Consider the following 14,262-nt stretch of genomic DNA (forward strand, 5'->3'; position numbering starts at 1 on the left):
TGCAGTCTCCAGTCGGCCTTTATCCCTCTCTGAGGCTTGATTAGCCCGATTAGGGGCCGGGTGTGTAGCATCACGACACAATACGGTAGTCTTCTGGCCCCTTGCGGACGGAACGCCCCGCCGCATTCTCGGGAAACAGAAGGGGTCTCCCCCGCCCCTGGCAGCGGTTCTCCCGCTCCAGGCAGTCAGCCAGGAGTCCCTTTTCCCTTTGTGGTTGGCGGCCGTTCGTCCGCTTCTCAGGCTGCTGGGCTCCTCCGTCCTCCAGCAGATGGCCGTGTCTGCACCGTTGGGGTGGATGTTAGTGGCAAGGACTCTACTACGGCGCATCCTTCCTCCTTCCCGGATTTCAGTACCAGTGTAAAGGGATTAATGGAAAGGAGGCGGCAAGAACCGGCTTAACAATATAAATAATATTTAATGAAATAAAAACATGTGTAGCATCAAGACCCGGCCCCGCCCTCCGCCCTGTCACACAGTCATAGTGCGCATGCGCCAAACGTGTCCATACACGCGCAACGCAATATACACCAAATTTATAAAAGCTAGAGCGTGCAACCATTCACAAGTGCATGTGCCTGGAGTTGACTGTACTAAAGAGTTTCACAAAGCCGTTGTAGTGCGCATGCGTCAAATGCATTTGTGCGGGAGTATACTTTGAAAGGCTAAAATGTGCAAGTATACCCTAGCCTTAAAGTATACTTTGGTTTTCCACGTGGCACTAAACCTTGCACATTGTGCACGTGGTATAAATTTCATCATCAAATCGGCTTGCATGGTCTGGTTGCATGCAGCCCAGTTTTTGTAACCTCTCGTACTTGTACGTGTCTAAAGAGTATTAGAAAGAAGTCATAGTGCACATGCGTCTAACATGTCCATACTCTGTAGCGACCAATAGACTACATTATAAAAGGCTACGCGGACTGTCCGTGTACTCTTTGCGTCCCATACAGAACGTTGTAAGTCTCGCCAAAATATGGGACGTCCCAGCTAATATGGGAGATTTGACAACCCTGAGCCTTGCTTACCTGTCCGCATCTGATCGCATCATCTGTCCATGTGCCTGGCATTGACTGTACTAAAGAATACACAAATTCAAATGCGTCCATTTGGGCTTGCGCTCAATTGAATATATTTTAAAGGCTGGGACGTGCAACCGTGCACGTGATGTAATGGCACGTTGAAAAACAAAGTACACCCTAGCCTATAGTGACTGGCTAACTATACTAGAACAAGACAAACCAGTTTCAAATGATCCATTTCCAATGAACCATAAAACTAGTTTTTGTACAGACGCAGAACTTGTACGCAGTCATTATTTGCAGCTTTCTCCGAGTCTTTGCGGTTAATCCTGTCCACACTGTGCTTCCTAAGGAATTATGTTCTTCTTATACAACATATAGCTACAACACATATGGATTGGCAGCACTGTACATATTATTCAAAGACTTAATCTGACAACATGTAGACGTGTGTGAATGTAAATACTGCCATGTCTTACACTGTGCTAGACTTTCGCTTTCAATATCGAGTTGATCATATGGCGTTTTCATGTACACATGGGTGTGCGCTGTGCTATCTGACCCCAAAGCCAGCTCTGAGCCCCAGCTCTGTTTCCCTTGATTACACTTGAGTCATCTGGGTCTATGGGAACTGGATACGTGAATGTGATTTGTCAGATCATTAAGGTTGGAGAACATTAAAGCAATAGTTCACAGAAAAATGACAAATGAAGTTTTCCACCTTGCAGTTTGGAAGAGATAATATCGGTTTACCTTTTCAGTCCAAACAAAATAATCAAAAAGTGTAGCACTGTCTCAAAAAGCTTTTATAAATCATGTTAATCAAAGAAACAATTGGTCTGGTGCACAATGCCAAATGACCAAATGTCAAGGCATATTGTCCAATCACAGCTTCGAGCAGCTTTGTCTTCTCTTTTTCCAGTGGTCAGAAAGGAAAGAGAGAGTGTCCCTCTCATGATCATAACCTTCACTAAGTGCCAATGAGAAGAACAAGAGGGAAAACATTTAATTGCACTAATTTCTACTGCACAAAATGAATATTTTTATGCATCGTTTTTATACACAGAAATTGAAGTTTTTAAAAGAAAAAGCTTAATGGTCGTATGGTGACCGCCATCGTTTTCAATTTTCATTGGGTCAGGGATGGGTCTTTTCACTGACCCCTTAACTGTAAGCTTACTTGGCGGTACTTTATGATGTTGTGCTAGTTTGGGCCTCGCAGCACATGTCTTGCCCTCAGCGATTTGACTGCAGGCTTTGGTGACTATCATTCAGGCTCCTTTGATTCTTGGAAAGTCACTGTCTTAGTTTTTGATGGCTTGTCTTGTTTTCCCAAGTAATATGATGCGTTATTTTCCATAGAAAAAGAGTCATGGGAAGATTTGGATTTAAAGGGAAAAGTTTGCCCAAAAATAAAAAGTCTGTCACCCTTTACTTAACTTGACAGATGTTAGGAAGAATGTAAGCCTCAGTCACCATTCACTTTCAATGTACGAAACAAAGATGCAATGAAAATGAATGAGTGAATGAGGCTGTCTGTGCTGAACGTTCTGGCTAACATTTCTTTTTGTGTTCCACGTAAGAAAGAAAGTTAATCTGTGTTTGGACATCGCTTTAACCATCAAAAATCGAATTTGTTAGACAGTGACACTTTAAATAAGTTCTGTAGTTTCAGTTTTAAGTCTGAGTTTTTGAGCCTGGAGTCACAAAGTGAATCACGTTTTTGGCTTCTTTGCCAACACTATATGATATAAGATATAAAATGGAAACTATAAAAGAAAAGAAAGAATTGTAAGATTGCCTTTTCGTTTTTGAATTGAGAGTCTAGTGAAAAAACATGTAAATATTCCTTGTATATTTCGGGCTAAAGGGTAAATGGGGAAAAAGAAGCATCAACGAATGTAAAATCTACAAAACAATACGCCTGTAATCTTTCACAACTGTTTGTTTTTTTAATTGCCTGTCTCACAAACATCTTTCAGTCTTTTATTTTCATGCATATCAACCATTCAGTGTTTTGTTTTTCTTTTTAGTTTTCAGTTGACATACTTTAAATCTGCCTGTGCATTAATACAATTTCATTATTCAGAAATATTTAGTGAGTCTTTACATCATGATGTATGTATTTTTGGAAGGTAGGATGGATGTTACTATGTTGATCATGATGTAATTCTGCCATGCACATTCCAATTGATGATTTTACATTAGTCTGTCTGAGCCTACAGTCTGTTCGCTGTAATTCTAGCTTCACTTACTGCATGTTGGTTTTTTTCAAATGTTTCTGTGCTAATAAAATAAGGATTTTCACAGTAATTGAGATGCCGCTTCAGTGCAGGATCTTTTCAAAACAACGATTTCTCCCTTTTGTGTTTGTTTTACTGTTTAGGCCTTGACGTTTTGTCAAGCTCCCTTTTTGACTGCACATTTCCTTTCTGCATTGGTTTATATTTGATGCATGTCTTGTATCATCTTTGTATTATCTGGCTTTATTGTTTTTCAGAAGTTGACAGTGATGTGTCCAGAGTTGAGTGAATGCCTGAGATGATGGAGGTGTTTCTGGTGTTTACTTGGTTGGTGATGAGATTGTGATTTCTATAATGTGGAGATTTAAATAAACATGGATTTCAGAAAGATGTTTGACTGCAATTTTTGATTCAAAGGAACAATTCAGCTAAAAATGTAAATTCTATCCTCTTTTAATATCAAAGCATAATGTAATAGGTTACTACACAGAAAAATGTATTACATTGTGAACTCACTGTAGCATCTCACAATGTAATCACAGTACGTAATGTTTAAGTGAAATTATTGTATACGGTATAATATAATCATTTTCTCTTAACATTGTCATGAGCATAAAACCTAATAATAGTTGGCAAATTAGGTTATGACATTAATAGAAATGTATTAGGCCATAATTAATAATGCAAGTGTATGTCACCAAAAATTTGAAGCTCCATAAAGGCAGCATAAAAGTAACCCATTAGACTCCAGTGGTTAAATCCACATCATCTCAAGCATTCCAATTGGTTTTGGGAGAGAAAAGGCCAAAATGCAACCCCCTTTTCACTAAAATTCTTGACATCTGCAGTCTTCTTGGAGATCATGATTTCAAGCTCGATTACACTTCCTAGCACCATCTAGCTCTCTGCGCATGTGTCAAGCATTAGGAAGTGTAATCGAGCTTGATATCATGATTGTGTCTAGAGACTGCGATGACAAGATGTACAGTGAAAAAGTAGATTTATTTTGGTCTGGATTGGGTTATTTATATGCTGCCTTTATGTGCATTCTGGAGCTTCACATTTCTGGTCACCATTCACTTGCATCGAAAGGACCTACTGAGATGAGATATTCTTCTAAAAAATGTTGTTTGTGTTCAGCAGAAGAAAGTCATACACATCTGGGATGGCATGATGTTGAGTAAATGATGATTTTTGGTATTCCTTTAAGGAATTTTTTTTTGTTTTTAGTTTTGTTTTAAAAATAATTACATTTTTCATTAAAATCTTTTTAGACCGCTCAAAATGTAACAAATATCTCATAATGTAATAATCTACAGTATGCGCTCACATTTTTAAAATGATTACAATATTACATTTAACGTAATCCATCATGTTATTGTGTTATGAATTGGTTTTTGGGTGAACTATCCCTTTTAGTCTCTACCACAATGTTTATACCAAAAGGTTTATGTTATAAAAATAATTAAAATGAAAATAAAATAATTAAAATTATTTCTGGTAGATATTCCAGTAGATTGAGTTATTCACATGAATTTAACAGTTTAAAGCTTCTCTAAAGTTTTTACTGAACTTCATATAAATGACTTACATTAAGGCTTCATAATTCATTTGATCTAAGCTTTGGTCATCTGTCTTAAGATCAAAAGCAACCACAGATTCAGTTTCCTAATCTAGTTCACAGGATTATGTTTGGACATGAATGTTGGTTAACATGAATGTTTTACCAGATAAAAATATGTTAAAACAATAGAAAATTAAACATGTTAAGAATAATAATTTTTCTAATACATTATTATTCTTCTGACAAACTGCAGTAGATTATCCCTTGGAAGAGGTACAATACATTTACAGCAAATAAACTGTTCAGTCACTACTTCTGTTCAGTCTGATTATTGCAATGGCACATATGTAAATGTTCACTTAAACACACGAAAATATATGCCAAATCACACCAGGTAGAAAAGTTATGTAATGGGAATGAAGCCCCCTGATCTCAGCAGTGTAATTCTCCTCCTGTCCACTGGGAGGTGGTATAGTTCACACCAGAAGTGGGTTATCCAGTACAGCTACACCTGCAGCCACTCCCCCATCAGCATGATCAGAGCTCTTGGTCCTCAGCAGGTGGCCCACACATTCATTAAACACCATGTCCTTGCCTTTCCTGCTGTGTGAGAGGTTGACAACAAAAAGGAATAGGTTATATTAACCTGCAGATGATTTACAAATGTAGTGAATTTGTAGCAAATTTCATACAAGGGTACAATAACACAAGGCTGCTAAAAATGATTCCTCAATAGCAAATTGTATAAAGCTTTATTAAAATATATAGTTCCGCGGAAATGTTTTTAGCATTTTTCAAACTCCTCTTTCCCATACAGTGAAAGCATACAGTGACCAGAGGCTGTCAAGCTCCAAAAAGCACCATTATATAGTCTATAAGTCTTGTGAGCTATAGTTTTGTTCAAAGAGAAGACCAAAATTTAAGATGTTATTCACTGAAAATGATGCTCCAGCAGGTCAAATGTTTACTGTTTTGAGCTTAACCCTATTATTAAGCTGCAAATCCTGAATATCCCACCTGACGTACGCTCCAAACACACCCAGTTCACTGAGGCAGGAGTTCAGTCTCAGAGGAGCTCCTGGTCTGAGCAGGTAGTTCTGTTCGGGACGAGGCTGGATCTTGTCCATCAGGATGTAGGCTGTTCTGTCACTGGAGTCCTTCATGTTCTCCAGTACCTCACAGATCTCCTTTCCATAAATGTTGTTACCTGTGATATAGTGGAGACCTATGAGAGCAAGGCCAAGTGTTGTGAGTGTGCGTACACAGGAAATGAGTTGTTACTTACCACCTCCTTCCCTCTGAGGCTTAAGCACATATTGATCTGGATTGGCCAAAGCCATTGCCACCGTTTTATCACCTTCTTCTCCCTGTGGAAAGACAGAAATTATTAAAATCAATTGCAGAAAATTTCAAAAGTTCTGTTTAAGGAATTCTGCAATCATTTACTCAGCCTCATGTTGTTTCAAACCCCTATAACTAACTTTCTTCTGAGGAATACAAAAGAGAAATTTTGAAGATTGTACTGGTTGCTCTTTTCCATACAGTTACAATGAATGGGGACTGAAGCTTTCAATCTTCAAAATGGATGCAAAAACATCATAAAAGTGGTCCATATGACTCGCGCGCTACATTACAAGTCTTCTCAAGTCAAACAATAGCTTTTTTGTGAGCTGTTAACACAAGAACTGCTGTGACCAGATCATTAGATCAGTGAGTTCAATGAATCATTCAGACCAGTTTTGCTAACTGGATCAACCAATTCACTGAAAAGATTCAAATAAAATAAAAAAAATAAAAAACGATACATTTATGAATTGGACATTGCTACTTTTTTTTTAATGAACTGATACGAGCGTACCAAGGCGAGTTAGGGCGGATGTCACGATTTTCAGTGAATAACAACTTAAAGCTGAAGTGTGTCATTTCTAAATCACTGAACGGACTTGCAAGAATAAATATATTTTTCAAATAATACTTGATCGAACAAACAGATAATCCTGCCCCAAACCCATGTTTATGGCATCCTTTTTGAAGCTTGAAAACTCCAGTCTCCATTCTTTGTGATTGCATGGAAAAGAGCAACCAGTACAATCTTCAAAATTTCTCCTTTCTTTATTTCATAGAAAACAAAAGTCGTACAGGTTTGGAACGATGTAAATGATTACCGAATTTTTATTTTTGGGTGAACTATTCCTTTAAGTCACATAAACGGTGGTGGCTCAATCCTGCTTTTTGAGGTCAACCATCCAGTAAAGTTTAGTTCCAACCAGCTCTAGCACACCTGTCTGTAATGTCCAATTGAACCCAAAGACCTTGTGTCTGGTTCAGGTGTGTTTGATTCAAATTGTAACTAAACTCTGTTGAAAGGTACTGTAGCTCTCCATGAGCATAACTGAACTCCCAAAATTGATAAATGTAAATGTATTTTATTTTAGTCCTCTACCAAGTCCAATGTGTACAGCCCAGTGAATGTGGCCCGAATCTGAGCAACTGTTTCAGGTTCATCGGGGAATAAGCTCTCCAGAACCCCTGGCCGAGCCAACTCCTGCTGGACCTTCTTAGTCCCAACAAGATGGGTGCTGATGTCTGGACACTTCACAGCCAGAGAGCGCTCCATCATCAGCCGTGCCTCCCAGCTCTGAAACACAGACGTTAAACATTAGCCAATATAAGGGGTTGAAACATAATAGATTAGCTAAACCACTGATCCATGCATTTGCTGAGGAAAAACTGTTGATCACATGACTTCTGTTGTGCTTGTTCTAAACATGGAAGCAGCAGAAGGAAAATTCCTCAGAGTATCTATGTGATATTAGCTTTATAGGTTTAACTGTAATGATGATGCTGCAAACATACATGCCAAAGTATAGGAAATCAATGAGAGCATTTCCCAGGGACAATAAAGCAGTGTCCTCACCTGCTCTGATGTGTAGTTTTGGGGCATGTATCCATTACGGAAGTAAACGATGGCGATCTCTTGCCCATCTCTGCAGATTGAAAAAAGAACATTATAAAAGCAACATATAACTCTAAAGAGTCTCTACGACACAAACCTGACTGTGTAACTGAAGACAGGGAATGTTAGAAATATTTGTGATATTGAATCATAAACACTTGCACGAAGAGCCTCTTGCTCTGGTCCAGTGATCCAGTTCTACAAACATCTTCAAACCGTCTTCTTATAACTGGAATATTTCTGTAAATATGTAGAGCAACGACCATCATTTACAGTAAGTCCCTAAAAACGAATCATCACAAGGCAACCAAAATAATAACAGAGTCCTTGTTACACTACATATTACTATAAATAACTTTCACTTTCAGAATGTGAAAGGATGTGAAAGTGAAAGCTGAGATTTATAGTAAAAAAAGGACTTCAATAAGATCTGTTCCTCACCCACAACTATCATATCACTTCCGAAGACATGGATTAAACCACTAAAATCTTATGGATTACTTTTATGCTTCCTTGATGAGATTTTTGGAGCTTGAAAGGTCTGGTCACTTTTCACTTGGCTTGCATGGACCTACATAGCTGAAATATTCTGGGATGGCTTGAGGGTGAGTAAATTATAAGAGAATGTTTATTTTTGGGTGAACTATCCCTTTAACGTCTGTGTTGACCATAGTAGAACTATTTGACCACTTACTTCTTCCACAGCTCATTTTCTACATATCGATGGTCATAAATATTTCTCTGGACATCCTCAACCAGAAACATAACCACTGCCCTGTAATGGACAATATCAGACATGAGGATACGGTCACTTAACCATTCTAGTTACATCATATTAACACTGATAAAGCAATGATTACAAAATGATAATCACAATCCACGTCGAAAAGACCTTTCAACTAATGTACAAAAACAAAATAGTCATCAGATGACAGTTTTAACATCTTTGTAAAGGAAAACATTAAGTGTTTGGACCCTTAAGCCACACTAAAAATATATAGCTATTGCAATGCATTAGAAAACAATACACCAAACCAAGTGGCTTTAGAAAACAAATTATGCTAAATCTTTTTCAGAACCAACTTCACTTCACAGTGAGTCATTTTTGCAATTACTTTTAACCAACTGGTCTCAAAGTAATTCCACGCAGGTGTCCGACTGTAGCAGATTAACCACAGGTGTAGTTCAGCACATTAACTATGGACGTGTTCTGCTAATAACCAGAAAGTGTCCTTTGAACTATATTACAGTATTGCATGTTGTTTTAGCATTTCAAACATAAACTTTTTGTGAAACTGCTTGCTTGAAAAGTGTGCTTGTGCCAAATTTCTTTAAAATAAATGACACTTGGATTGAAATTTTGTTTCCGTATGCAATGCCATTCAGAAATGTTGTGCCCAAATACTATTTGGGGCCACTGTATTTACATGCCATGGCACCATTAAATAAATACACTTTTAAACACACCTCTCAGATCCATAGAGCTCCCAAGCTTTTGCCAAACCTCTGGCCAGACCCTCTGCTGGGTTGTTGTCAAGAATTTGATCACATTCCTCCAACAGGTTTGCAACCTTCAGAATGTGCCTAAGAGGAATAAAAACAGCTTGAAGGCATTGAATGACGAATCCATATGGAAAACAGAATCGGAGCAAGTAATGTTTTTGCATTTTAATGCAAACCCTCAGATGATTTCAGGCCTCGGGGTTTGGAGCTTTATGTTTTGTTTACCATTTCGGTCACACACTTACCGATGAACATCTGGTGTCCGTGAAGAAAGACCACCGAAACTGGCAGCAATAGTGTTGATTTCAATCTGCTTTAAAGATGTCCAACCTTCTGGATTTTGGTCCAACATGTAGTCTGAACGATTTAGTCCCAAAACTATTGACTTAGGGGAATATATGGACCATAGTTCAATTTAAATAATTGTACAATATCATTAATGTTACATTTATAAAATAGTCTATGGAAAACAAGTGGACTATTTTGTAACTCAAAATAGAATATGAACCGATAAATAATTTACATTGCATTTTATATAACAGTCGGTGAATCTTTATACCTGGGATTGACATTCCTGTCGAACTTGTTTGTATATGCTGAAAAGTCTGGCAGTAAAATCGTCAACTTTGATGGTGCTGTTGAAGCAAAAGTAGCATTTATTTAAATCAGAGCACCATAAATATTACTAAAGATTCAATTAAAATGTACAAAATAAAGCAAAAAGGAATAAGACACTAAGTACATTTCGATTATATAGTACCTGGCCAGAGTTTCCTCTAGAAAGGTGGGATTCTGGCTGACCAGGTCCACCAGCCGGTTAAAATGTGTTTGAACTGCCAGTGCCTGATGAAAGAGTGCTGAAGGCACTGGTGTTGGGAACAATGTGAACGGTGCATAACTCACCACCTGTGAACAAATATACATTTATTTTACATGTATTTACACCATCAGAACACTTCAGTCATTGCTGAATCGTTGAGCCGACAGTCTTTTGTCATTGTTGACTCACCGAGGCAGAACTAACACTCTTTAATCCACAAACAAAACATGGCCACTAGAGTGACAAAATTCCAGACGTGACTGTGAATTAGTTTTGTTGGCATTAAATAAATGGCTATCTATGAGTCTTATCTAGATAACTAATGTCCGGTTTCCTGTAGCTGAACTTGTAGACTATGGCACCTGCATCACAAAGGTCATGGGTTTAATTCCCAGGGAATGCTTGTATGGGATGAAATTAGTCTCAAAATGATTAACACATGCGTGCACATTCAATACTTCACAAAACAATTTGCATACACAAATTGAGAATAATTTATACAAAAGGGAACATTTGTGTTCACAAATATGTCTCTCTTTGTACAAATCCCAGCACATTACAGTTTGAATTTCATAGACAGAAGATAAAAGCCATATGTCTGTGATGATTGTAAGATATATTTGCAACATTTATCAAATTGATGGATAAGAATGCATGCATGTGTTAATCATTTTGAAACTAATTTCATCCCATACAAGCGTACTGAAATGCATACCTTGCATTATGAGTAGACGATATATTGGTTTTACTGATTAATCAGTGCCGATAGTTGCTTTTTGGAACTACTATTGTTGGTGATGAAAGAAAAATTGATTATATGGACACTTGTCCCATCAGCACATATATTGTGTCTCTTTTGTATTATATTATTCAACTTCATATCTTGCAAGTAATAATAAACCTCATTCCTTATTAAACTTCATCTGGTGAATATAGGCTATAAAAAGCTTAATTTGATAAATAACCTACTTAACTATAGATCATTGTAACAAAGCTAAATCTCCATCATTTCTAATTAAGAGTTGCCAAATATGTGTCGGGCTTGTTTATAGTTGAAAGTCTTGCGTTATGACAAAATCTTTATTTGTTCTGGAAATGATTGGGATTTTTGTTGAACAATAAACTGCATCTAAGAATTTAATAAATTAGTCTTTGCTGGTCACAGTAAGGAATAATTTTTTTCAACATTCAATAAATAAATTTTAAAAACTATCAGCTGATTAATTGATTAAATGCCTTTTCCACCAAATTAGTTATAAGGCCTAAAACCAATTAATAATTTCTTCTGGCCACATGAAAGCAGTAAGGGTGCACTTACTTCAGGAGAGTTGGGAGTTTCTTTGGTCCGCATCAACACCCCATGTAAAAGAGCGGTGTCTTTTGCCATCTCCTCTAGATTTCTGATCAAATTTTCATCTCTCAGGACATCTTTTCGTATTGCAGACATTGCAGAATATCTAGAATCAGAATAAAGCACACTGTAGTCAACCTATATGCTTCATGTGAAAAATGAATCCATTTACACTTTAGAATAAGGTTCCATTTGTTAACATTAGTTAATGCATTAGGCCTCATGAACTAAAAATATGTGTAACAATTATGGGAAGCCGGGGCCAGCTTGACAAAACACGTAGACATTTATTGTTGCACTTTTCAGTCGCACAAAATAAGGCCGCTTTTCAGCAGTACCCAAAAGGTTTCCTTTTCAGCAACACCACACTGACACGCAGATACACACAGCCTGCTTCACGTGTCGCTCTCTCTCCTGTCTGCCGCTGTCTCTTCTTCTTAAGTACTCCCGCCGCCCCTCGCTGGAATGCAATAGCGGTGTGGCATGCAAGTGAAAGTTATTCGCCACTTATATTCCCGGCCTGCCCAGACGCCGCTAGCCCGCCATGCTCACCACGATATATTTTACAGCATTCTCAGTTCATGAATTATAACTATTGTTTTACCTAATGTTTTTTTTTCCTCCCCTTTTCACCCCAATTTGGCATGCCCAATTACCAAAGCGCTAGTGACTCGCCTCAATCCGGGTGGCAGAGGACGAATCTCGGTTGCCTCCACGTCTGAGACCATCAATTCGTGCATCTTATCACGTGGCTTGTTGAGCGTGTTACCGCAGAGACGTAACGCGTGTGGAGGCTTCACTCGATTCACCGCGGCATCCACGCACAACCAGGGCTGGACTGGTTATCTGGCATACCGGCATTTTCCCGGTGGGCCGACGCACTTTGTGGACAATCAGGGGTGGAATGGCCATCAGTAGAACAGAGCGGGCCAGTGGGTCGGCCACGAAACTTGCCGATTGTGCAGTGATAAGCAAAAATGAGCCGCCGTTTTATGCAGAACGGACCACAAAATGGTGCCGCGATATGCAGAAAAGGACAGCAAACACTCATGACTAAAATTTGTTGTACTTCTTCAGAAATTTTTACCACACATTAAAATGAAGACTCCAGTCATATCAGTAACCTTATAAAAGCGGTTTAGGTTTTTCAGAGAATGTATTTTTAACATGTGTATTTTGTCTTACTGTACTGGCAGAGTTTTTATAGTCAAAAAAAGATTAAAAAAAAATCTACCAGTGCTGAAAAAGTAATCCAAAGTATTTAGAATACGTTACTGACCTTGAGTAATCGAATGGAATAAGTTACAAATTACATTTTACAACATGTAATCTGTAATGGAATATGCATCCTATGAATTAGACACACCCCCTCTTTTCAAAACACCACCCTCAAAAAATACTGTTGTACCCTGAGACCGTCACGGAACTGTACGTTCACACCAGAAGCGGCGAGAGCGTCAAAATTCGCTCTGGCTGCCCTGCCTTCGACGCTCAAGGACGCTCGTGGACGCTCTGACGTAGTTGAAATAGGCAGCAACGTTTGTTCAGAATGCTTTGTTTTGTGAACTATATTTAAAGGGGCCGCAATTTAAACATCCAGACATGTCGACCATTTACTTTTTGCCGACCTATCACAAGTAGCGTATATCCTCATGTACTCTTTAAAATGTGAAAATAATTAATCGATCGATGGCAGTAAGTAATTAAAATTATAGTTGTTTGTTATAAAAAATAAAATACATTTGTAGTAATAACTGTGGTCTTGGTCATATATTACAGGGAAACCCGTCACGGCAATAATTCGTTTCTCCTCCATTTTATCTTCGGTACGAATGCTTGGTGGAAACCAAAGTTTACACGGTTGTGTTCTCTAGACTTCGCTAGAGCGGAGCACTTCTATATTCCAATAGGTTGCCGCCGAACCGCGTCACAGCTCATTACCATAATGTTGACTGCGCTTGAACTTCCATCTGACGCCCACGCCGCCCAATACTCGCCGCGCCGAGAGACGCTGGCTGTCATTGAAAATGAATGACTTCCGGTCGATTTGACGCTCTCGCCGCCTCTGGTGTGAACGTACGGTAGAGCAGCAGTGCGTCTTGTCACGGTTGCCAGACAACACAGTAGCAAAATAGACATCAACAGACGACTGTTATGAGTCTGAATGTGCCATCAAACCTGAATGTTACAAGTACTTATATGATTGACAAGCACGTCGGGGTCTTTTGATTGACTGATTAAAGAATGTGTTTAGTTTGCAGTTAACATTGACTAATGCTTTCAAAGAGACCTGTCAGATATCTCAGGACAATTATGTCTGTGATAACTTTCAGGGAGAAGGATCATTTTCTGCGTAACATTCCATTAAAAACGTACAACTTAAAATATGAGAGACATTGTGAGAAATCACTTTTGTTAACACAACACATTATTAGAGCTTTGGTCTGCGGAGAAAGGGGGAAGTTATTGGACATGTAACCAATAATGACTCGAAGAAGCGTGTATGATGTAACAAATCTCTACCTGTGTATATTGACACTATGCGAAAAAGCTACTGGCTTATCAGTGTATTGCTTAAAGTACTGTATTTAAGGCATATAATGTAAGCAATAGCTAATTTAGCTGCCGAAAGTGCACTACTCGGAAAATAGATCGAGTTATGACATACCTGATACAAGTGAGTTTTCCTGTTAAAAGTCAGTACAGTACAACATATGAAGTAGTTTAACGCGTGCTAACCAATGTCCGGTGTTCATATCACTGGATCACACATTCAATGCCGGTGTCATTCTACCACTGAACTGGA

At 38.5% G+C, this 14,262-nt stretch overlaps 1 protein-coding gene across 1 annotated transcript; it reads right to left on the minus strand.

The window, feature by feature from the left end:
* Positions 1 to 3,792: 3,792 nt before the first annotated feature.
* On the minus strand, positions 3,793 to 14,251 carry LOC127618601 (glutathione synthetase-like). Its single transcript, XM_052091168.1, has 13 exons — positions 14,125 to 14,251; positions 11,424 to 11,562; positions 10,046 to 10,191; positions 9,845 to 9,920; positions 9,531 to 9,670; positions 9,250 to 9,366; positions 8,477 to 8,557; positions 7,945 to 8,022; positions 7,744 to 7,813; positions 7,270 to 7,464; positions 6,112 to 6,193; positions 5,844 to 6,033; positions 3,793 to 5,426 (listed from the first exon to the last, which is right to left on the minus strand). The coding sequence occupies exons 2-13, from the start codon at positions 11,550 to 11,552 to the stop codon at positions 5,303 to 5,305; spliced, it is 1,428 nt and encodes a 475-aa protein (XP_051947128.1). The 5' UTR covers positions 11,553 to 11,562; positions 14,125 to 14,251; the 3' UTR covers positions 3,793 to 5,302.
* Between the last annotated feature and the right edge of the window lie 11 nt (positions 14,252 to 14,262).

This window comes from Xyrauchen texanus, chromosome 25 (genome assembly GCF_025860055.1).
Source record: "Xyrauchen texanus isolate HMW12.3.18 chromosome 25, RBS_HiC_50CHRs, whole genome shotgun sequence".
Taxonomy (NCBI): Eukaryota; Metazoa; Chordata; class Actinopteri; order Cypriniformes; family Catostomidae; genus Xyrauchen; species Xyrauchen texanus.

Bases quoted from the DNA above. Each gene is read 5' to 3' on its own strand.
- LOC127618601 (XM_052091168.1), bottom strand. From the start codon at position 11,552: ATGTCTGCAATACGAAAAGATGTCCTGAGAGATGAAAATTTGATCAGA. The intron at 10,192-11,423 runs GTAAGTGCACCC...ATTTGTTCACAG, and splicing joins AAACTCCCAACTCTCCTGAA to GTGGTGAGTTATGCACCGTT. The intron at 6,194-7,269 runs GTAGAGGACTAA...GTCTTTCCACAG, and splicing joins GGCTGTACACATTGGACTTG to GGAGAAGAAGGTGATAAAAC.